Here is a 26,638-nt window from a genome sequence, read left to right on the forward strand (position 1 = left end):
GATACAAAAGATACAGCCATCGTCGCTATCAGACACCGTGACCTGCAAATGAGCTGCACGCTCTGCACTCTTATTGGCTGGGAGCTACACACCCACAGCCCAAAGGCTGCAGCCCAGAAACGACCCGACCACAGCAAAATAATATGAGAATACAGGGCAGGGTCTCTGCTGGTCCGGCACACACTTCTAGTGGGTCATCATAACTAAGTGATGATTGAGAAGGAGTTTAAAGACATTATTTAGGCCTAATACATTATATTTTTCTCCAACTTTTTTCACATACAGTATTTTCCTCACAACTAATGTCTTATGGCTGTTTTTTTTTTATTGTTTTGAGAGCACTGGTCCAATAGATTGTCAGCAGAAAAACATGTTGTCTCAGAGACAAGCCAAACTGTTACTTGATCACCAGAAATGGATAATAATGAAATTGATGATGATGATAATAATAATGAATACATAAATACAGAAAAGTTAACTTAAAGAAGCAAAGCAGAAAAAGGGTTTATTTGTGTTGTAAAACATGTTTTTTTTGAGAGCCAGTGTATATTAAAAAGACAACTTGCGGTAATAACAGGCATCACACAGGATCTCACACTACATGGTTTAGATCTGAGGTTGGCATCAGTTCCCTTTCATTTCAGTCCTGAAAAAATGGTTGACTACAGTATAATTAGTCAACAATGAACATGATAGTTATGCCAGAGCTACTTTACATTGGTTGAATTGAATACTAACTCATGCCATTGCTGTAAATATGAATGTGTTCTTTAGTCAATCTTCCTGGTTAAATAGGAATTAAAATAAGATTTAGAGGGTGTCTTTAAGTTAAGATTTAAACCCTAAACTTGCAGCTAGATTGGCTTCAGGCAGAATCAATGTAGTCAAATTGTAATGACAGCTTATCACTTGTAATGGTGTGTTGTGCAGCAATGGCCTGGGTATCCTACAGCATTGGTTCTCAAATGGGGGTCCGTGGCACTTTGCAAGGGGGTCCGTGAAAGGTTTCAGGAAAATAAAAATAAAAACTGTTTGTGTGCAAAAGCTTCATAGTTCAATGAAAATATGTTATGCTTTAAATCCAAAATGGTTCATGGATTACATTCTAATCTAACAAACCTATCAATTTAAAAGTCAAGCACATTACCATGGAAACAATTAAGCTCAGCCTCAGCGCAAAATCACAAATCAGAATGAGGGGGTCCCCAATATATTTTCTATCTTTAATGTAAGGCGTCCTTGTAAACTGTGTAAAGTCAATCCATGCCAGCATGGGCCCAAGCACTGCACATAAACAAATACAAAAACACCTGACTTTATTTTGGTTTTCATAAAAATGTCCCTTATGATTGAATTGGAAGATGATGAGAAAGGGCTAGGAAGAAGTACTGTATATCTTAACCTGTATAGAGGTACTGCATGTGTATCTTAAACTGTAAAGACTGACAATACACATTGAGTTACATTTGAACATGCACTGTGAAATGTGAAATGAGACATTGATAGCTGTGCGCACTAACATTGGGCACATTATACTGTAAGCAAAACTGTTTCTATGAAAAACACATTTTTCTTGACAAAGATGAATAATGCAGTAAATTACAAACCGTTTTTTCTGCAATATGTACATGTACAATTAATATTATATGTACATGTACAATTAATATTTCATTAAATGAAGCCCAGTTTACAGTTAGTTCTACAACTACTGTACAGTCATTCCTTATGCCATAGTACATTATATTTCGATTAGTATAAAAAGTGTATTGCAAAATTCATATAGGCTAACAGGTACAAAAGGTTTATTGCTTTGCCAAGCCATGTCCTATAGTCTACGTTGCATCACATTTTGTGCATACCTTTTTGGTGTTGCATAAATCCATGACAAGTTAATTACACGATTCTTACCAGCCAATAATCTTCTCAGCTTCTCCACTAATCAACATCATAATACAATCAAATCCCACTATACTCACTAGGAAATCAGCACTACTTCACCTGCTTAGCTCCACTCCAAAGCAGATGTTTGGAAATAAGAGACGCTCTTAGGGAACTAAGGGTATAAATGTCCTCTCCTCTCAATTTTTTGTTTAATTGTGGAGTTGTTTGTAGGTACAGATGTTAGTAATCCAAATGTATTTTTTGTCACTCCTACAGCTCATCTGCTCTGCTGCCTGGGATGAACTTGTTTGTCTATTTGAACATCATCTCTGCCTTGTCCATGATGTGCAGAACAGTGACTATGATCTTGAGCTCATGTACAGCATGCCATGCACAGTTGCCCCCTACACTAAAGAATTGCCCATGTCTTATCAGTATTGCAGTATAATTTGATGGCATGTTCTTCTGAAAGGCAGTTCATCACCTCTAGGGATGTCACAATATATCGTCCCACAATATATCGCGATATCAAAACGTGACAATATGTATCGTTGAGATGAAATCTCATATCGTGAGAAAAAGAAGCTGAACATGGTGGCACTGATCTGCATCTGATTGCATGCTCGCTCTCCTTTTCATTGCTTTGTTTGAACAGTTACAGACACGGAGGATGAAAATGGTGAAATTACTCAAATTAGCGTGGAGGATGCCCCCTCAACTTACAAATCGATCGCAAAAAAAATATTGTTCAAATATCGTATCGTATCGTTATCGTGAACCCAATATCGTGTATCGTATCGTGAACTGAGTGTATCGTGACACCCCTAATCACCTCTGATGAATTGTGTGTTTTATGGGTTCTTTGGTTCTTCTTCAGTTCTGTTGGATTGTTGATTTCTTTTTTGAGTGCATGTTTTGGTTGGATCAGTGGAAGTACAGCTGTTATAGTTCTGTTCGATCATGTTATTGGAACGTACAGCAGGGTCTAGAAGGTTGATCAGCTGTACTGGATGGTGTATTTTGGGGGTAACAGAGTTGATCAGTTTTGCTGTTCGGGGGTGCAGTTTTTGAGGCGGGCACAGGTGGCCAAGCGGTTCCCCTCCCAGTAGCCTGCGTCCTGGCCATCATGACAGCGACACTTTGTGCAGGAGTCGACCCAGACGGGCTCACCGGCAGGTATCACCTGGCTACGGGACGCGTCAACGTAGCAGTTAGGTCCTGCAGGGGGACACGCAATGCAGGTAAGTGTGATTGCACCCACATACAGTACACCACAAACACCACATGCAAGAAAGCACGTGCATATTTCTTTCTGAATCTTCGCCCATTTTCTCCCCAATTATACTTGGCCAATTCCCCCTGCTGTCCCAGTCATTGCTCCACCGCCTCTGCGAATCTGCGGAGAGTTGTAGATGAGCACATTCTGCCTCAGATACATGTGCAGACGCCAGCCGCTTCTGACAGGGAGGAGTTTCACCAGCAGGACGTAGCGCGTGGGAGGATCACGCTATTCCCCCGCAGTTCCCCTCCCCCCTGAACCGGTACCCCGACCCACCAGAGGAGGCACTATGCAGCGACCAGGACACATACCTCACCGGCTTCCCACCCGCAGACACGGCCAATTGTGTCTGTAGGAACGTCTGACCAAGCCGGAAGTACCCCTGCCGGGAATTGAACCCGGGTCTTTGCTTTTACCTCTACAATACCCAGACACCCCACACAATATGAAGGCAAGCGGGCAGGCATGCACACACAACCACCAAAGCATAAAAATAAACCTAATTAGTGTAACCAACAACAGATGAAAAATAACCAGAGTTATGTTATAATACAAACATCATTACCAACACAAGACAGATGTCGTAATGAATGTACTAGTCATGGTGGTGATATTATTGAATAACGCAGCTTTACAAGGCATATGAGACATATAAGTGACCCATCGTAGACCTAAAGAAAGAAGTCTACATGTAGGACAATGTGGACCTACAGAAAGAAGTCTACATGTAGGACAATGTGGACCTACCCTCCCTGCAGAAAGAAGTCTACATGTAGGATAATGTGGACCTACCCTCCCTACGGAAAGAAGTCTACATGTAGTAGTCTACATGTATACATGTAGACTACTACATGTAGACTTATTTCTGTCCTATAGGACAATGTGGACCTACCCTCCCTACAGAAAGAAGTCTACAGTACATGTAGGATAATGTGGACCTACAGAAAAAGTCTACATGTAGGACAATGTGAACCTACCCTCCCTACAGAAGGAAGTCTACATGTAGGACAATGTGGACCTACCCTCCCTACAGAAGGAAGTCTACAGTACATGTAGGACAATGTGGACCTACCCTCCCTACAGAAGGAAGTCTACATGTAGGACAATGTGGACCTACCCTCCCTACAGAAGGAAGTCTACAGTACATGTAGGACAATGTGGACCTACCCTCCCTACAGAAGGAAGTCTAAATGTAGGACAATGTGGACCTGCGCTCATTACAGAAAGAAGTCTACAGTACATGTAGGACAATGTGGACCTACAGAAAAAAATGTGGACCTACCCTCCCTGCATTCAGGACAGCATTTCCCAGGCTGGTAGATGGGGTTGACACACGGAGGAGGGGCACAATCTGCAACTAGACAGCGGGCGATGCCGTCACTGTCACAGGTGCACTGCTCACACTCTGACGGCTGGGAAGAAAACAAACAGCGCACACACAGACACACAGACACACACACACAGACATGGCCACAAATGTAGATGATGCAGCATGCGTATGCATGTGCAGACACAAGCACAGGGGGTATGCAATATATTGGAGGGGAAGAGAGAGAGACAGAGAGAGAAAAGACATACACAAATAGAGACAAATAATGAGAGGGAATAACGTTCAAGATACATTCTTCATTTTCTTGTATATCAGATATATGTAGCATACCATACACTATAATATGGATCATGACAAGATGGTATAGTCCATGTGTGTTGTAAATGTTAACTGTTGATATAGGCCCTATCAACCCCTATATTATAGGGGCAGGCAGATAAAAGTGTGACACAACTGTCATCAAGCACTTTCTCAAGAGGGGGCGCCATTTACCTCTTCTTGCCTACAGCAGAATTTACAGAGTTAATGCCTTCATGTCCCAATCTGATTGCCAATAAGTCTCATCGTAGCAGTCTAATTTCGGGATGGGGGGTGGGGGGAAGGGGGGGGGGGTGGTTTGTAATCCGGGACCACGGTATACGCGTAATTACGCACAAACCTATTTTGGATAAAATAGGTGTGTGCGTAATTACGCATCGGAATGGATGGCACAGGCTAGGATGTGGCAAAACCTGCTTGGAGATCAAAGTTTACACATCAACTTGTAGGCTACACTTGACTTGGCACACACCGTTGTTATGGCGTGCCCTATTATCTCCGCCGGATGGTATATCCTACAATGATTTTAATGTTTTACTGTAGCACTTCATTTTAATATGTGCAAATTGGAAAACATTTTAGATAAACATGTATGCTATAGGGCCTACCACAAACACTTCAAGTCCCTATAGTAGACATAACATTACAGGAATATTACCACAGTTGAGTCATTTTAATCGCCATTCGTGCTGAAGGCCAAATATGCCCATCTCCAGTGCATCAACATCAACTATCATCAGTAGCCTATCTGTGGCTACTATCAAGCTGTATTGACTTGCTTACCTGGAAGTGTTGTCCCAGCTCGTACACCTCTCCCCTGTACTCACAGCCGATCTTCTCGCACCTGGGGCAGCAGTCGGTGGGGTAGTGGCTGACATGGATGCATGCAGCAGGGAGAGAGGTGCACTCAGTCCGGGCACAAGCCGATCCCTCGGCGGACTGCGGTCAACTGAGCCGACTTTCGCGAAACCACAGTCAAGCCAGCCGACACTTGGTTTTTGATGCGTGTCTATTCGTGCCGTAACGGTACTGCTGCTTCACGGGTGTTCGGAGCGGGCTAAAAAGTCGAGTGTCACAATTCAGCGATCCTTAGATCGACATTACAACAAACAGTGTATTGAATGACTGTTGAATATGTCACAAAAGTCCTACCTTATTGAACGATCGTAGCAGGAGTTTCGCTTGGTACTATCATGTTGATGCTCTCAACAAGATGGCGAAAAACCGGCATTTCCGGGACTGGTTTTTCAAAATAAAAGCACGATTCGACTCCAGTCTAGACCACACAGATTTGGTGTTTGTTCCGACTTTCTAAGTACTGTACAATCTTATAACTCCATAATCCCACACCATGACTGACATAGTTGTGTACACTACACCCCTAGGTATGCACTCTCATGAAATTAGCCATTTTCACTGTGCCATTTTGGAGAAATACAGTCAAAATCTTAATACTGAACTTGAAAAATGTGTTTTTTTAGACTTCTAAGTACCGGTACTGTACAATCGCATAACTCCATAATCCCACACCATGACTCACATGGTTGTGTACACTACACCCCTGGGTATACACTCTCATGAAATTAGCCATTTTCACTGTGCCATTTTGGAGAAATACAGTCAAAATCTCAATACTGAACTTGAAAAATGTGTTTTTTTTTACTTTCTAAGTACTGTACAATCGCATAACTCCATAATCCCACACCATGACTCACATGGTTGTGTACACTACACCCCTGGGTATACACTCTCATGAAATTAGCCATTTTCACTGTGCCATTTTGGAGAAATACAGTCAAAATCTCAATACTGAAAATGAAAAATGTGTTTTTTTTACTTTCTAAGTACTGTCTAATCGCATAACTCCATAATCCCACACCATGACTCACATGGTTGTGTACACTACACCCCTGGGTATACACTCTCATGAAATTAGCCATTTTCACTGTGCCATTTTGGAGAAATACAGTCAAAATCTCAATACTGAACATGAAAAATGTGTTTTTTTAGACTTCTAAGTACTGTACAATCGCATAACTCCATAATCCCACACCATGACTGACATGGTTGTGTACACTACACCCCTGGGTATACACTCTCATGAAATTAGCCATTTTCACTGTGCCATTTTGGAGAAATACAGTCAAAATCTTAATACTGAACTTGAAAAATGTGTTTTTTTAGACTTCTAAGTACCGGTACTGTACAATCGCATAACTCCATAATCCCACACCATGACTCACATGGTTGTGTACACTACACCCCTGGGTATACACTCTCATGAAATTAGCCATTTTCACTGTGCCATTTTGGAGAAATAGTCAAAATCTCAATACTGAATTTGAAAAATGTGTTTTTTTAGACTTCTAAGTACTGTACAATCGCATAACTCCATAATCCCACACCATGACTCACATGGTTGTGTACACTACACCCCTGGGTATACACTCTCATGAAATTAGCCATTTTCACTGTGCCATTTTGGAGAAATAGTCAAAATCTCAATACTGAACTTGAAAAATGTGTTTTTTTAGACTTCTAAGTACTGTACAATCGCATAACTCCATAATCCCACACCATGACTCACATGGTTGTGTACACTACACCCCTGGGTATACACTCTCATGAAATTAGCCATTTTCACTGTTCCATTTTGGAGAAATACAGTCAAAATCTCAATACTGAACTTGAAAAATGTGTTTTTTTAGACTTCTAAGTACCGGTACTGTATAATCGCATAACTCCATAATCCCACACCATGACTCACATGGTTGTGTACACTACACCCCTGGGTATACACTCTCATGAAATTAGCCATTTTCACTGTGCCATTTTGGAGAAATACAGTCAAAATCTCAATACTGAACATGAAAAATGTGTTTTTTTAGACTTCTAAGTACTGTACAATCGCATAACTCCATAATCCCACACCATGACTCACATGGTTGTGTACACTACACCCCTGGGTATACACTCTCATGAAATTAGCCATTTTCACTGTGCCATTTTGGAGAAATACAGTCAAAATCTCAATACTGAACATGAAAAATGTGTTTTTTTAGACTTCTAAGTACTGTACAATCGCATAACTCCATAATCCCACACCATGACTGACATGGTTGTGTACACTACACCCCTGGGTATACACTCTCATGAAATTAGCCATTTTCACTGTGCCATTTTGGAGAAATAGTCAAAATCTCAATACTGAACTTGAAAAATGTGTTTTTTTAGACTTCTAAGTACTGTACAATCGCATAACTCCATAATCCCACACCATGACTCACATGGTTGTGTACACTACACCCCTGGGTATACACTCTCATGAAATTAGCCATTTTCACTGTTCCATTTTGGAGAAATACAGTCAAAATCTCAATACTGAACTTGAAAAATTTGTTTTTTTAGACTTCTAAGTACCGGTACTGTACAATCGCATAACTCCATAATCCCACACCATGACTCACATGGTTGTGTACACTACACCCCTGGGTATACACTCTCATGAAATTAGCCATTTTCACTGTGCCATTTTGGAGAAATACAGTCAAAATCTCAATACTGAACATGAAAAATGTGTTTTTTTAGACTTCTAAGTACTGTACAATCGCATAACTCCATAATCCCACACCATGACTCACATGGTTGTGTACACTACACCCCTGGGTATACACTCTCATGAAATTAGCCATTTTCACTGTGCCATTTTGGAGAAATACAGTCAAAATTTCAATACTGAACTTGAAAAATGTGTTTTTTTAAACTTCTAAGTACCGGTACTGTACAATCGCATAACTCCATAATCCCACACCATGACTCACATGGTTGTGTACACTACACCCCTGGGTATACACTCTCATGAAATTAGCCATTTTCACTGTGCCATTTTGGAGAAATACAGTCAAAATCTCAATACTGAACATGAAAAATGTGTTTTTTTAGACTTCTAAGTACTGTACAATCGCATAACTCCATAATCCCACACCATGACTGACATGGTTGTGTACACTACACCCCTGGGTATACACTCTCATGAAATTAGCCATTTTCACTGTGCCATTTTGGAGAAATACAGTCAAAATCTCAATACTGAACATGAAAAATGTGTTTTTTTAGACTTCTAAGTACTGTACAATCGCATAACTCCATAATCCCACACCATGACTGACATGGTTGTGTACACTACACCCCTGGGTATACACTCTCATGAAATTAGCCATTTTCACTGTGCCATTTTGGAGAAATAGTCAAAATCTCAATACTGAACTTGAAAAATGTGTTTTTTTAGACTTCTAAGTACTGTACAATCGCATAACTCCATAATCCCACACCATGACTGACATGGTTGTGTACACTACACCCCTGGGTATACACTCTCATGAAATTAGCCATTTTCACTGTGCCATTTTGGAGAAATACAGTCAAAATTTCAATACTGAACTTGAAAAATGTGTTTTTTTAAACTTCTAAGTACCGGTACTGTACAATCGCATAACTCCATAATCCCACACCATGACTCACATGGTTGTGTACACTACACCCCTGGGTATACACTCTCATGAAATTAGCCATTTTCACTGTTCCATTTTGGAGAAATACAGTCAAAATCTCAATACTGAACTTGAAAAATGTGTTTTTTTAGACTTCTAAGTACCGGTACTGTACAATCGCATAACTCCATAATCCCACACCATGACTCACATGGTTGTGTACACTACACCCCTGGGTATACACTCTCATGAAATTAGCCATTTTCACTGTGCCATTTTGGAGAAATACAGTCAAAATCTTAATACTGAACTTGAAAAATGTGTTTTTTTAGACTTCTAAGTACCGGTACTGTACAATCGCATAACTCCATAATCCCACACCATGACTGACATGGTTGTGTACACCACACCCCTGGGTATACACTCTCATGAAATTAGCCATTTTCACTGTGCCATTTTGGAGAAATACAGTCAAAATCTCAATACTGAAAATGAAAAATGTGTTTTTTTTACTTTCTAAGTACTGTCTAATCGCATAACTCCATAATCCCACACCATGACTCACATGGTTGTGTACACTACACCCCTGGGTATACACTCTCATGAAATTAGCCATTTTCACTGTGCCATTTTGGAGAAATAGTCAAAATCTCAATACTGAACATGAAAAATGTGTTTTTTTAGACTTCTAAGTACCGGTACTGTACAATCGCATAACTCCATAATCCCACACCATGACTCACATAGTTGTGTACACTACACCCCTGGGTATACACTCTCATGAAATTAGCCATTTTCACTGTGCCATTTTGGAGAAATACAGTCAAAATCTCAATACTGAACATGAAAAATGTGTTTTTTTAGACTTCTAAGTACTGTACAATCGCATAACTCCATAATCCCACACCATGACTGACATGGTTGTGTACACTACACCCCTGGGTATACACTCTCATGAAATTAGCCATTTTCACTGTGCCATTTTGGAGAAATACAGTCAAAATCTTAATACTGAACTTGAAAAATGTGTTTTTTTAGACTTCTAAGTACCGGTACTGTACAATCGCATAACTCCATAATCCCACACCATGACTGACATGGTTGTGTACACTACACCCCTGGGTATACACTCTCATGAAATTAGCCATTTTCACTGTGCCATTTTGGAGAAATAGTCAAAATCTCAATACTGAACTTGAAAAATGTGTTTTTTTAGACTTCTAAGTACTGTACAATCGCATAACTCCATAATCCCACACCATGACTCACATGGTTGTGTACACTACACCCCTGGGTATACACTCTCATGAAATTAGCCATTTTCACTGTTCCATTTTGGAGAAATACAGTCAAAATCTCAATACTGAACTTGAAAAATGTGTTTTTTTAGACTTCTAAGTACCGGTACTGTATAATCGCATAACTCCATAATCCCACACCATGACTCACATGGTTGTGTACACTACACCCCTGGGTATACACTCTCATGAAATTAGCCATTTTCACTGTGCCATTTTGGAGAAATACAGTCAAAATCTCAATACTGAACATGAAAAATGTGTTTTTTTAGACTTCTAAGTACTGTACAATCGCATAACTCCATAATCCCACACCATGACTCACATGGTTGTGTACACTACACCCCTGGGTATACACTCTCATGAAATTAGCCATTTTCACTGTTCCATTTTGGAGAAATACAGTCAAAATCTCAATACTGAACTTGAAAAATTTGTTTTTTTAGACTTCTAAGTACCGGTACTGTACAATCGCATAACTCCATAATCCCACACCATGACTCACATGGTTGTGTACACTACACCCCTGGGTATACACTCTCATGAAATTAGCCATTTTCACTGTGCCATTTTGGAGAAATACAGTCAAAATCTCAATACTGAACATGAAAAATGTGTTTTTTTAGACTTCTAAGTACTGTACAATCGCATAACTCCATAATCCCACACCATGACTCACATGGTTGTGTACACTACACCCCTGGGTATACACTCTCATGAAATTAGCCATTTTCACTGTGCCATTTTGGAGAAATACAGTCAAAATTTCAATACTGAACTTGAAAAATGTGTTTTTTTAAACTTCTAAGTACCGGTACTGTACAATCGCATAACTCCATAATCCCACACCATGACTCACATGGTTGTGTACACTACACCCCTGGGTATACACTCTCATGAAATTAGCCATTTTCACTGTGCCATTTTGGAGAAATACAGTCAAAATCTCAATACTGAACATGAAAAATGTGTTTTTTTAGACTTCTAAGTACTGTACAATCGCATAACTCCATAATCCCACACCATGACTGACATGGTTGTGTACACTACACCCCTGGGTATACACTCTCATGAAATTAGCCATTTTCACTGTGCCATTTTGGAGAAATACAGTCAAAATCTCAATACTGAACATGAAAAATGTGTTTTTTTAGACTTCTAAGTACTGTACAATCGCATAACTCCATAATCCCACACCATGACTGACATGGTTGTGTACACTACACCCCTGGGTATACACTCTCATGAAATTAGCCATTTTCACTGTGCCATTTTGGAGAAATAGTCAAAATCTCAATACTGAACTTGAAAAATGTGTTTTTTTAGACTTCTAAGTACTGTACAATCGCATAACTCCATAATCCCACACCATGACTGACATGGTTGTGTACACTACACCCCTGGGTATACACTCTCATGAAATTAGCCATTTTCACTGTGCCATTTTGGAGAAATACAGTCAAAATTTCAATACTGAACTTGAAAAATGTGTTTTTTTAAACTTCTAAGTACCGGTACTGTACAATCGCATAACTCCATAATCCCACACCATGACTCACATGGTTGTGTACACTACACCCCTGGGTATACACTCTCATGAAATTAGCCATTTTCACTGTTCCATTTTGGAGAAATACAGTCAAAATCTCAATACTGAACTTGAAAAATGTGTTTTTTTAGACTTCTAAGTACCGGTACTGTACAATCGCATAACTCCATAATCCCACACCATGACTCACATGGTTGTGTACACTACACCCCTGGGTATACACTCTCATGAAATTAGCCATTTTCACTGTGCCATTTTGGAGAAATACAGTCAAAATCTTAATACTGAACTTGAAAAATGTGTTTTTTTAGACTTCTAAGTACCGGTACTGTACAATCGCATAACTCCATAATCCCACACCATGACTGACATGGTTGTGTACACCACACCCCTGGGTATACACTCTCATGAAATTAGCCATTTTCACTGTGCCATTTTGGAGAAATACAGTCAAAATCTCAATACTGAAAATGAAAAATGTGTTTTTTTTACTTTCTAAGTACTGTCTAATCGCATAACTCCATAATCCCACACCATGACTCACATGGTTGTGTACACTACACCCCTGGGTATACACTCTCATGAAATTAGCCATTTTCACTGTGCCATTTTGGAGAAATAGTCAAAATCTCAATACTGAACATGAAAAATGTGTTTTTTTAGACTTCTAAGTACCGGTACTGTACAATCGCATAACTCCATAATCCCACACCATGACTCACATAGTTGTGTACACTACACCCCTGGGTATACACTCTCATGAAATTAGCCATTTTCACTGTGCCATTTTGGAGAAATACAGTCAAAATCTCAATACTGAACATGAAAAATGTGTTTTTTTAGACTTCTAAGTACTGTACAATCGCATAACTCCATAATCCCACACCATGACTGACATGGTTGTGTACACTACACCCCTGGGTATACACTCTCATGAAATTAGCCATTTTCACTGTGCCATTTTGGAGAAATACAGTCAAAATCTTAATACTGAACTTGAAAAATGTGTTTTTTTAGACTTCTAAGTACCGGTACTGTACAATCGCATAACTCCATAATCCCACACCATGACTGACATGGTTGTGTACACTACACCCCTGGGTATACACTCTCATGAAATTAGCCATTTTCACTGTGCCATTTTGGAGAAATAGTCAAAATCTCAATACTGAACTTGAAAAATGTGTTTTTTTAGACTTCTAAGTACTGTACAATCGCATAACTCCATAATCCCACACCATGACTCACATGGTTGTGTACACTACACCCCTGGGTATACACTCTCATGAAATTAGCCATTTTCACTGTTCCATTTTGGAGAAATACAGTCAAAATCTCAATACTGAACTTGAAAAATGTGTTTTTTTAGACTTCTAAGTACCGGTACTGTATAATCGCATAACTCCATAATCCCACACCATGACTCACATGGTTGTGTACACTACACCCCTGGGTATACACTCTCATGAAATTAGCCATTTTCACTGTGCCATTTTGGAGAAATACAGTCAAAATCTCAATACTGAACATGAAAAATGTGTTTTTTTAGACTTCTAAGTACTGTACAATCGCATAACTCCATAATCCCACACCATGACTCACATGGTTGTGTACACTACACCCCTGGGTATACACTCTCATGAAATTAGCCATTTTCACTGTGCCATTTTGGAGAAATACAGTCAAAATCTCAATACTGAACATGAAAAATGTGTTTTTTTAGACTTCTAAGTACTGTACAATCGCATAACTCCATAATCCCACACCATGACTGACATGGTTGTGTACACTACACCCCTGGGTATACACTCTCATGAAATTAGCCATTTTCACTGTGCCATTTTGGAGAAATAGTCAAAATCTCAATACTGAACTTGAAAAATGTGTTTTTTTAGACTTCTAAGTACTGTACAATCGCATAACTCCATAATCCCACACCATGACTCACATGGTTGTGTACACTACACCCCTGGGTATACACTCTCATGAAATTAGCCATTTTCACTGTTCCATTTTGGAGAAATACAGTCAAAATCTCAATACTGAACTTGAAAAATTTGTTTTTTTAGACTTCTAAGTACCGGTACTGTACAATCGCATAACTCCATAATCCCACACCATGACTCACATGGTTGTGTACACTACACCCCTGGGTATACACTCTCATGAAATTAGCCATTTTCACTGTGCCATTTTGGAGAAATACAGTCAAAATCTCAATACTGAACATGAAAAATGTGTTTTTTTAGACTTCTAAGTACTGTACAATCGCATAACTCCATAATCCCACACCATGACTCACATGGTTGTGTACACTACACCCCTGGGTATACACTCTCATGAAATTAGCCATTTTCACTGTGCCATTTTGGAGAAATACAGTCAAAATTTCAATACTGAACTTGAAAAATGTGTTTTTTTAAACTTCTAAGTACCGGTACTGTACAATCGCATAACTCCATAATCCCACACCATGACTCACATGGTTGTGTACACTACACCCCTGGGTATACACTCTCATGAAATTAGCCATTTTCACTGTGCCATTTTGGAGAAATACAGTCAAAATCTCAATACTGAACATGAAAAATGTGTTTTTTTAGACTTCTAAGTACTGTACAATCGCATAACTCCATAATCCCACACCATGACTGACATGGTTGTGTACACTACACCCCTGGGTATACACTCTCATGAAATTAGCCATTTTCACTGTGCCATTTTGGAGAAATACAGTCAAAATCTCAATACTGAACTTGAAAAATGTGTTTTTTTAGACTTCTAAGTACCGGTACTGTACAATCGCATAACTCCATAATCCCACACCATGACTCACATGGTTGTGTACACTACACCCCTGGGTATACACTCTCATGAAATTAGCCATTTTCACTGTGCCATTTTGGAGAAATACAGTCAAAATCTTAATACTGAACTTGAAAAATGTGTTTTTTTAGACTTCTAAGTACTGTACAATCGCATAACTCCATAATCCCACACCATGACTCACATGGTTGTGTACACTACACCCCTGGGTATACACTCTCATGAAATTAGCCATTTTCACTGTTCCATTTTGGAGAAATACAGTCAAAATCTCAATACTGAACTTGAAAAATGTGTTTTTTTAGACTTCTAAGTACCGGTACTGTATAATCGCATAACTCCATAATCCCACACCATGACTCACATGGTTGTGTACACTACACCCCTGGGTATACACTCTCATGAAATTAGCCATTTTCACTGTGCCATTTTGGAGAAATACAGTCAAAATCTTAATACTGAACTTGAAAAATGTGTTTTTTTAGACTTCTAAGTACCGGTACTGTACAATCGCATAACTCCATAATCCCACACCATGACTGACATGGTTGTGTACACCACACCCCTGGGTATACACTCTCATGAAATTAGCCATTTTCACTGTGCCATTTTGGAGAAATACAGTCAAAATCTCAATACTGAACTTGAAAAATGTGTTTTTTTTACATTCTAAGTACTGTACAATCGCATAACTCCATAATCCCACACCATGACTGACATGGTTGTGTACACCACACCCCTGGGTATACACTCTCATGAAATTAGCCATTTTCACAGTGCCGCAAATAGTTGTAAGTCGCTAAAAGGTCGAAGGCCAGAAAAGTACCATCAACTACCGGCGCCTGCAGATCTCAATTAACCTCCGGTAATCAGATCTTCCTTTTGGGGGATCTCCTAGCCTATGCAGGTGCCCTCCTCTTGCCTCAAGAGGAGCGCCACTGGCCAATGGAGTCATGCGCCAAAGTATTTGCCATGCATGCCGATTGCTAAATAAAGTTTGTCAAATCCTACCAACTGGCCTCTCATGATTGAAGTGAGGTCTCCAGACCATATTTCAAGCAGAAGGCCACTCATGCATAATCCGATCATCCCCTGACGTCAGTCAAGTTCTAGCATAACGTGGTCAGTCAAAGTCCTAGTATGACGTCAAATATGACGTCAGTTAATCCTCATATATATAGCAAGGGTTCTACGCCACCTCTCTCTGGCCGATCATAGCAGCAGCTAGCTTCACGGCAGTCCATCTCCCTTGAAGCCGTCCTCCGAAGCGTTGTTTTGCCCCACCCACCTCCCCAGTCCGCCACCAACAAGTCTTGACTCCTGATCCCCCACGGGGGGGGGGGATCTCCTAGCCTATGCAGGTGCCCTCCTCTTGCCTCAAGAGGAGCGCCACTGGCCAATGGAGTCATGCGCCACTTTAGCAGCAGTAGCTTCACGGCAGTCCATCTCCCTTGAAGCCGTCCTCCGAAGCGTTGTTTTGCTCCATATCTGCAGACCGAAGCAGCATCCTCAAGCCTTCTCCACCCGCGGATATTCCCCGCAGATCTCTCAACGCCCCCTACTCCATTCCTGGTATGTCGAGTTCCGAGCCAGAGCAGTCCATGGACAGTGACGACAGCTTAGACATCGCTTCCCTGTTCCGGACCGGCCACGGAGCGTACTTGCCTTCCGAGGGGTCTGATGAAGACGTTGGCGAAGCGGCCGGACCACAGGCTGCCAGCATAGCCCCGACGAGAAGGCCCAGCGCGCGTTCCCGTGGCACGGGGGGCGCGCCACTGCGACGGCCCGTGGTAGGAGAGCAGAAGACGAAGCGCCGCGCCGTGGACGCCCAAGAACGCGTGCGAGCGTGCCGGAGGGAGAGGCCGCTCGGCGCGGACGTGCGAGAGGCCGCGGGCGAAGACCAGTAGAGGCAGCTACCCCGAGAGCTGGGAGCCGCCGGGGAAATGCAGGGCGCGGGGCCGGCGCGAGTCGCCACGTCTTTCCTGGTCGCACTGACCTCCAGGCCGCCGCCCCGGAAGCGGAAGCGGCCCCATTCGTGGCTCCGCCGAGCCGACAGGGGTCGTCAAGAGCCATTCTGCTGTCCCTGCTAGATGCTAGCAGATCAGTAGAAGCTCGTCTGAGCGCCCTGGAAACCCCCCCCCCATTCCCCCCACATTCGCCGCAGCCCAGCTGGCGCAGCAGCCGATCCTGCCCCCGCCCATGCAGCAAGCCGACGTGCTCCCCACCACCACCCAACCCGCCCAGATGAACACTCTGGCGTCCGCCACGCCCGCCATCCCATTTGGTATGCCTTTTGTTTCTCCCTGTGCCAATGTTTCTCCCCGGCTGAGGTCCAAGATTTTAAAGGGCAGAGACATTAATTTAGTTAGCATACTCCTGCCATCTCCCGAGTGTAAAAGGAAGGTTACGGGTGACCCAGATGGCCCCGTCTATTTAAAGTCGTCTGACCCCCGCCTGCCCAAAGACCTTTCCTTATGTGACTTCCTGAACACGTTTGGCGTCTACCGTGACGTGATTTGCGAAGTGTACCCAGAGCGCCGCCATGAGCTAGACAAGTATCTAGCGCTAATAGGGGACCTCTACTCCAACCACGGTAAACTATTCTACCAATATCATAAAGCATTCTCCGCTAAAGCCGCCCTGATGATCACTCAGGCTAATACGCGGCTTAACTGGTCCATCATGGACATGCAGATATTCACGTCGCTGGTTAGCGGGCGGCCGGCGAACACCTGTTACTCGTGCGGCGAACCGGGGCACTCTGCACAATTCTGCCCAAAGGCGGCCTTTCAGTCCGGCGCCGCCCCCTCCCGGGCGCCCGGCACCAGCGGGTCCTCCCAGGCAGGCAATCAGGTGCGTAACTATGGCCTCAACACGCTCTGCAAATATTTCAATGAGAACGTGTGCACGGCCCCTAACTGTTCCTTCCTGCACTCATGTAGCTTCTGCGGGGACGCCCACCCCCGCTCTGCCTGCCCGCGAAGGAACCGCCCCCCAAAGCTGCCCCCCAAGAGGGAGAGATCGGGCTTCCGGGGATACTAAAACTCCACCCCTCCACCCCCATCGACGTCCCAGCTCTAACACAGGAGCTGTCCCTTCACCCCAACCGCCCTTTCGTCGACTACTTATTGTCCGGCCTCTCCCAGGGGTTCAGGATAGGCGTAGTCTCCCCCCCCCTGGCCCCCCACATATCAAAAAATTTGCAATCCGCCCTCAAGGAACCTGAAGTAGTCTCCCAACTTCTCGCCAAAGAATTATCTAAGGGATTCCTAATCGGCCCCTTCAAGTCCCCCCCCTTCCCGGTGTTCCGGACAAGCCCAATAGGCATCGCCACGCGCAAATATTCCGGCAAGAAAAGAATGATAATCGACCTCTCGGCACCCCGGCACGGCCCCACCCCCAGCATAAATAGTCTAATTCCCCCCGAACCCTTCTCCCTCCACTACGCCACAGTAGACCACGCCATCCTCCTTATTAAGTTTGCGGAGAGAGGCGCCCAGCTCTCTAAGGCCGACATCTCGGACGCTTTCAAAGTCATGCCCATCCATCCCTACCAATGGCCGCTGTTCGGAATCAAATGGGAGTCGAAGTTCTACTTCGCGGTCAGGCTCACGTTCGGCTGCAGGAGCAGCCCCGCCATCTTTAACTCCCTATCAGAAGCGCTATGCTGGATCCTGCTTAATAACGAGCGTCTCCTCGCCGTGCTCCACATGCTGGACGATTTTCTGCTGGTGGACCCCCCGTCGGTCCCCTCGGTCTCCCTAATTAAACTGAAGGGGGTGTTCCGAAAGCTAGGCGTGCCTCTAGCAGAGGAGAAAACCGCCGGCCCCGCGTCATCACTCGAATTCCTGGGCATCAACCTCAACTCCGAGCTCATGCAATCCTCTCTTCCCCTCGAGAAGCTCACCCGGATCCGCGAAATCGCCCAGGCTCATACGTCCGCCACCCACGTCACCAAACGGGAGCTCCTGTCCCTCCTCGGCCACTTACATTTCGCCATGCGCATAATTCCCCAGGGCCGCTCATTAATTTCTAGGCTGCTCGACTTGGCGTCCTCAGTCCCCGGGCTCCTCGACCCGGTCACCCTCGACGGGGGCTGCCGGTCCGACCTCCGGTTCTGGTCTCACCTGTTATCGGACTGGAACGGGGTTTCCTTCTTCTACGAGGACGTTGTGTCGTCGGCTGACGACCTGAAATTTTTTACAGACGCGGCCCCGTCCGTGGGCTTCGGGGGGCTTTTCGGAGCGCGGTGGTTCACCGGCCCATGGCCGCGGCAGTTCGCCGGGCTGGACCAGTCCTCCACGCTGTACGAAATCTACCCAATAGTGGTCGCATGTCACCTGTGGGGGCGTCTCTGGGCAAGGAAACGGATAGCCGTAAAATGCGACAACGCAGCGGTGGTTGCCATAGTCAATAAGGGGCGTTCAGCATCCCCGGACATCATGCCTTTCGTGCGGCGCCTGACCTGGCTCTCAGTCGCCCATAATTTCATTATAGTAGCCCAGCACCTCCCCGGTCACTCTAATATCCTTGCTGATCATCTCTCCCGTTTCAATTTTCAGGCGTTCCGCAGACTCTGCCCCGAGGCCGACCCATCTCCAATGCCGATCCCTCCATTCTCCGCCCTCACCCTCTCGTAAGCCAGCCCCCCCCCGTCCTGCCCCCTCATCACCACAATCCCCTTCTCACCAATCTACTCCACACTGCCCAACTCTTCATCAGGAATGGTCTGGCCAGTTCCACCGTCAAAGCCTACGATTCGGCCTGGCGGTCATTCGCTTCATTCTGCGTCTCAGTGGACCTTCCCACTTACCCGGTCCTGCTCCCCACGGTATGCGCGTTCATTACTTTTTGCGCAACCACCCGACGCCTGCGCCCCCGTTACATCCGCAGCCTAGTGGCGGGGATCCAGTTCCACGCAAGGCGATACGACCCCGCGTTCCCCAGCCTGTTCTCTTTCGCCATCATCAAGTCCCTGCTAAAAGGGATCGCTAAGGCTTTCCCGTCCGCCCCAGACGCCAGGCGTCCCATCACCCTCCCCGTGCTGCGGCAGCTGCTGACCCGCTCGAGAGAGGCCAGCCCCTCACCACTGATAAATGCCCTCCTAGAATGCGTATTTTCCCTAGCCTTTTACGGATTCCTCAGAGTCAGCGAGTTCACTTCCCCCACAACGTTCGACCCCGCACGGGACGTGACCCTGGCCGACCTAAAGTTTTACCCCGACCACTACAGCATCGCCCTCAAACACGACAAAGCAGGCGGGGCATGCTCCATTGTCATCGCCCGGAACAATTCCCCCTTCTGCCCCTTCTCGTCCATGGCTCACTACGTCAGGCTCAGGCCTCAGACCGGTCCCTCGGCTCCCCTGTTCCTCATCGCACCTTGTCACCACATGACAAGATCCTGGTTCATCCTGCACCTCAAGCAGACGCTCCAGCAATGCAACCTCCCGACAAAGAACCACTCCAGCCACTCCTTCAGGATCGGAGCGGCCACCTCGGCCGCCGAGCAAGGAGTGTCCTCCGCCTCCCTCCAGCAAATGGGCCGCTGGTCCTCATCGGCATTCTCCAGCTACATCCGCCCGGAGCAGGCGGCCATACTGGCGGCCCAAAGAACCCTCCTCCCTTAAATCGGTGAGCATGGCAACGAACAGTGTCCCGGACTTCCGTCCCAAATAATGTCTCGTTGGTGGTGGCTCCCCGAAAAGCACGGCGCCCAGTAAGGCGCAGTAAAATCTCCCGGTTAATTTTTTGGGGAAAGAGAGAGAGCCAGAGAAAGCCAGAGAAAGTCAGGGCCAGTCAGAAGGCCAAGTCAGGGGGCCAAGAAGGCCAAGTTAAAATGGTGAGGCGCCAAGGCGGCCAGGAAGGCCAAGCCGGGAAGCGCCTTAAGTCAGGTAAGGCGCCATGGCGGCCAGGAAGGCCAAGCCGGGAAGCGCCTTAAGTCAGGTAAGGCGCCATGGCGGCCAGGAAGACCAAGCCGGGAAGCGCCTTAAGTCAGGTAAGGCGCCATGGCGGCCAGGAAGGCCAAGCCGGGAAGCGCCTTAAGTCAGGTAAGCCCGACCAAGTTGGGAGCGCCAGGCGCAAATAGCTGTAAGTCGCTAAAAAGGTCGAAGGCCGGAAAAATACAATCGCGAGGCGCCAAGGCGGCCAGGTAGGCCAAGCTGGGAAGCGCTATCGCGAGGTGCCAAGGCAGCCAAGTAGGCCAAGCCGGGAAGCGCCAAGTTAAACATTAATGTATCAAGATCGAATGCCCGACCGAGTTGGGAGCGCCAGCCGCAAATAGCTGTAAGCCGCTAAAAAGGTCGAAGGCAGGAAAAGCATGTACCAAGATCGAAGGCCCGACCGAGTTGGGAGCGCCAGCCGCAAATAGCTGTAAGTCGCTAAAAAAGTCGAAGGCCGGAAAGTACAATCGCGAAGCGCCAAGGCGGCCAGGTAGGCCAAGCTGGGAAGCGCTATCGCGAGGTGCCCGACCGAGTTGGGGAGCGCCAGCCGCAAATAGCTGTAAGTCGCTAAAAGGTCGAAGGCCAGAAAAGTACAATCAACTACTGGCGCCTGCAGATCTCAATTAACCTCCGGTAATCAGATCTTCCTTTTGGGGGATCTCCTAGCCTATGCAGGTGCCCTCCTCTTGCCTCAAGAGCAGCGCCACTGGCCAATGGAGTCAAGCGCCAAAGTATTTGCCATGCATGCCGATTGCTAAATAAAGTTTGTCTAATCCTACCAACTGGCCTCTCATGATTGAAGTGAGGTCTCCAGACCATATTTCAAGCAGAAGGCCACTCATGCATAATCCGATCATCCCCTGACAACAGTCAAGTTCTAGCATAACGTGGTCAGTCAAAGCCCTAGTATGACGTCTGCTATGACGTCAAATATGACGTCAGTTAATCCTCATATATATAGCAAGGGTTCTACGTCACCTCTCTCTCTCTGGCCGATCATAGCAGCAGTAGCTTCACGGCAGTCCATCTCCCTTGAAGCCGTCCTCCGAAGCGTTGTTTTGCCCCACCCACCTCCCCAGTCCGCCACCAACGAGTCTTGACTCCTGATCCCCCACGGGGGGGATCTCCTAGCCTATGCAGGTGCCCTCCTCTTGCCTCAAGAGCAGCGCCACTGGCCAATGGAGTCAAACGCGATCTCCTAGCCTATGCAGGTGCCCTCCTCTTGCCTCAAGAGCAGCGCCACTGGCCAATGGAGTCAAGCGCCAAAGTATTTGCCATGCATGCCGATTGCTAAATAAAGTTTGTCTAATCCTACCAACTGGCCTCTCATGATTGAACTGTTATTATTGTTAGTAGCAGTACTATTGTTGTATTATTATTATTATTATTATTGTTATTACTACTACTACTACTTCTACTACTACTACTGTTACTATACTCCCTAAACGGTGTTTAATGGAAATAGTGGGTTCCTCAGAGATTTCACTTTAATAAAGGGTGCTTGAAAATGACTGATGGAGAATGCACATATTTTTGTGTCACTTTTGTGACACTTTGTGTCACAAGTTATATAGGCTATATAACTTCTAGTGGATTCTATTGTATTTTGTTCTAGTTTTATGTAGGAAATAGTCCTATGTCGCTTCTGATTCTGATATATATATATATATAGAGAGAGAGAGGAAAAAAGAAGTTCTCCAGCGCACACCAGGGTAGGAAAATAGACACTTTATTAACTTTTAGGCTACATTAAAAACAGGAAACAAGGCAAACAACGTGTTTCACAAAGTGCTTCATCAGGTTCGCTATAGGGTTTGAGACTGCCACCAGGTCTGCATTCAAGTCATCAGTTGCTGATTGGCTGATTGGCAGGTGTCAATCACCCAAATGAGGTGCTCACAAGAATACAAAATGGAGTCACCACAAAATTCAACAATAGAAAAAGTAAAAAGGGGGAGGGGAATTTTCAGGAAAAGATCCAATATCTATTCACAAAGTGCATATTAAATGGTTCACAGAATTAACACAGTATACACCACAAACATTACAAGTCGAGTCACCACACTTGTCCTGTCTCAACAAGGGAGGGCAGGGAAAAGGGGCTGTGCCAGGGAGGGTTCAGTGGCTCAACTTAGCCTACATACAAGGTCACCTGTAGACACAGAGAAACATGAGTTAGACAGTGGAACAAGTTACAAAATTACAAAAAGCGGCTCAAATCTAATGCCTCATTCAGCCCATATGGGTCCAAGGAGTGAAGAGTATGGATCCAATATGCTTCTCTTTTTAGTAGCTGGTTTATGTGGTTGCTACCCCTTGGATGAGGGGTGACTCTCTCAATGCCCATGAATCTGAGTGAGGCAGCAGAACCATGGTTCTTCTCTTTAGAGTGCCTCGCGATAGCATAGTCCATATTTTCATTTCTTATAGCAGCTTTATGTTCAGCTACTCTCAATTTTAAATAACGCTTAGTTTGCCCCACATATAGAGCCACACTGACACTTAAGCATATATACAACATGAGTGGGCATACAATTAATAAACTCTCTGATTTTATACTTTTTACCTGAATGGGGGTGACAAAACTCTTTGATGTCATAAGTGTTGGAGCAATGAGTACATCTCCCACACCGATAGTTCCCATACACCTATTTAGAGAGCCAATTTGTTTTCATGGGTTCTCTATACATAGATGTTACAATGGAATTGCTTATATTCTTACCTCTTTTATAACAAAACTTTGGCATAGAGGCAGAAATCTGCTGTAAAGAAGGGTCACATTGCAGTAAACACCAATGTTTTTTTATGATGTTCTTAATTTTACTTACAGTACTTTGAAAGGCAGAAAAAACACCTTTTTCAAGTTCAGTATTGAGATTTTGACTATTTCTCCAAAATGGCACAGTGAAAATGGCTAATTTCATGAGAGTGTATACCCAGGGGTGTAGTGTACACAACCATGTCAGTCATGGTGTGGGATTATGGAGTTATGCGATTGTACAGTACTTAGAAAGTAAAAAAAACACATTTTTCAAGTTCAGTATTGAGATTTTGACTGTATTTCTCCAAAATGGCACAGTGAAAATGGCTAATTTCATGAGAGTGTATACCCAGGGGTGTGGTGTACACAACCATGTCAGTCATGGTGTGGGATTATGGAGTTATGCGATTGTACAGTACTTAGAAGTCTAAAAAAACACATTTTTCAAGTTCAGTATTGAGATTTTGACTATTTCTCCAAAATGGCACAGTGAAGATGGCTAATTTCATGAGAGTGTATACCCAGGGGTGTAGTGTACACAACCATGTCAGTCATGGTGTGGGATTATGGAGTTATGCGATTGTACAGTACTTAGAATGTTAAAAAAACACATTTTTCAAGTTCAGTATTGAGATTTTGACTGTATTTCTCAAAAATGGCACAGTGAAAATGGCTAATTTCATGAGAGTGTATACCCAGGGGTGTGGTGTACACAACCATGTCAATCATGGTGTGGGATTATGGAGTTATGCGATTGTACAGTACTTAGAAGTCTAAAAAAACACATTTTTCAAGTTCAGTATTGAGATTTTGACTATTTCTCCAAAATGGCACAGTGAAAATGGCTAATTTCATGAGAGTGTATACCCAGGGGTGTAGTGTACACAACCATGTCAGTCATGGTGTGGGATTATGGAGTTATGCGATTGTACAGTACTTAGAAAGTCAAAAAAACACATTTTTCAAGTTCAGTATTGAGATTTTGACTGTATTTCTCCAAAATGGCACAGTGAAAATGGCTAATTTCATGAGAGTGTATACCCAGGGGTGTGGTGTACACAACCATGTCAGTCATGGTGTGGGATTATGGAGTTATGCGATTGTACAGTACTTAGAAGTCTAAAAAAACACATTTTTCAAGTTCAGTATTGAGATTTTGACTATTTCTCCAAAATGGCACAGTGAAGATGGCTAATTTCATGAGAGTGTATACCCAGGGGTGTAGTGTACACAACCATGTCAGTCATGGTGTGGGATTATGGAGTTATGCGATTGTACAGTACTTAGAATGTTAAAAAAACACATTTTTCAAGTTCAGTATTGAGATTTTGACTGTATTTCTCAAAAATGGCACAGTGAAAATGGCTAATTTCATGAGAGTGTATACCCAGGGGTGTGGTGTACACAACCATGTCAATCATGGTGTGGGATTATGGAGTTATGCGATTGTACAGTACTTAGAAGTCTAAAAAAACACATTTTTCAAGTTCAGTATTGAGATTTTGACTATTTCTCCAAAATGGCACAGTGAAAATGGCTAATTTCATGAGAGTGTATACCCAGGGGTGTAGTGTACACAACCATGTCAGTCATGGTGTGGGATTATGGAGTTATGCGATTGTACAGTACTTAGAAAGTAAAAAAAACACATTTTTCAAGTTCAGTATTGAGATTTTGACTGTATTTCTCCAAAATGGCACAGTGAAAATGGCTAATTTCATGAGAGTGTATACCCAGGGGTGTAGTGTACACAACCATGTGAGTCATGGTGTGGGATTATGGAGTTATGCGATTGTACAGTACCGGTACTTAGAAGTCTAAAAAAACACATTTTTCAAGTTCAGTATTAAGATTTTGACTGTATTTCTCCAAAATGGCACAGTGAAAATGGCTAATTTCATGAGAGTGTATACCCAGGGGTGTAGTGTACACAACCATGTCAGTCATGGTGTGGGATTATGGAGTTATGCGATTGTACAGTACTTAGAAAGTAAAAAAAACACATTTTTCAAGTTCAGTATTGAGATTTTGACTGTATTTCTCCAAAATGGCACAGTGAAAATGGCTAATTTCATGAGAGTGTATACCCAGGGGTGTAGTGTACACAACCATGTGAGTCATGGTGTGGGATTATGGAGTTATGCGATTGTACAGTACCGGTACTTAGAAGTCTAAAAAAACACATTTTTCAAGTTCAGTATTAAGATTTTGACTGTATTTCTCCAAAATGGCACAGTGAAAATGGCTAATTTCATGAGAGTGCATACCTAGGGGTGTAGTGTACACAACTATGTCAGTCATGGTGTGGGATTATGGAGTTATAAGATTGTACAGTACTTAGAAAGTCGGAACAAACACCAAATCTGTGTGGTCTAGACTGGAGTCGAATCGTGCTTTTATTTTGAAAAACCAGTCCCGGAAATGCCGGTTTTTCCCCATCTTGTTGAGAGCATCAACATGATAGTACCAAGCGAAACTCCTGCTACGATCGTTCAATAAGGTAGGACTTTTGTGACATATTCAACAGTCATTCAATACACTGTTTGTTGTAATGTCGATCTAGTGTGGTAAAGTATATGTGAGAAAGGATCGCTGAATTGTGACACTCGACTTTTTAGCCCGCTCCGAACACCCGTGAAGCAGCAGTACCGTTACGGCACGAATAGACACGCATCAAAAACCAAGTGTCGGCTGGCTTGACTGTGGTTTCGCGAACGTCGGCTCAGTTGACCGCAGTCTCGGCGGTACACTCACACTGGGTGCAGTGATCAGAGTCCAGAAAATACCATTCTCCCACGTAGTATACGCTGCCGTTGGCCTCGCAGGTGCTCTCCTGCTGCCCGGCTACCGAGAAGCCGCCGGCCTGTGCGCAAAGCAGTAGTGCCAAAACGGCCGTGCGCACTGCGCGCACGGAGGAAAGGCGCTCATTTGAAAGCTTTCTCGTCATGATTTAGTTGATCTGCCT

General features: G+C 43.9%; 1 protein-coding gene across 1 annotated transcript; it reads right to left on the reverse strand.

Moving 5' to 3' along the window:
- Positions 1-508: 508 nt before the first annotated feature.
- LOC310792094 (von Willebrand factor C domain-containing protein 2-like) lies at positions 509-26,638 on the reverse strand. Its single transcript, XM_083653805.1, has 4 exons — positions 26,420-26,638; positions 5,592-5,747; positions 4,443-4,572; positions 509-3,099 (listed from the first exon to the last, which is right to left on the reverse strand). Exons 1-4 carry the CDS (start codon positions 26,618-26,620, stop codon positions 2,921-2,923), a joined length of 666 nt encoding a protein of 221 aa, XP_083509931.1. The 5' UTR covers positions 26,621-26,638; the 3' UTR covers positions 509-2,920.

Source organism: Poromitra crassiceps (assembly GCF_964638095.1).
Source record: "Poromitra crassiceps genome assembly, chromosome: 17".
NCBI classification, from domain to species: Eukaryota; Metazoa; Chordata; class Actinopteri; order Beryciformes; family Melamphaidae; genus Poromitra; species Poromitra crassiceps.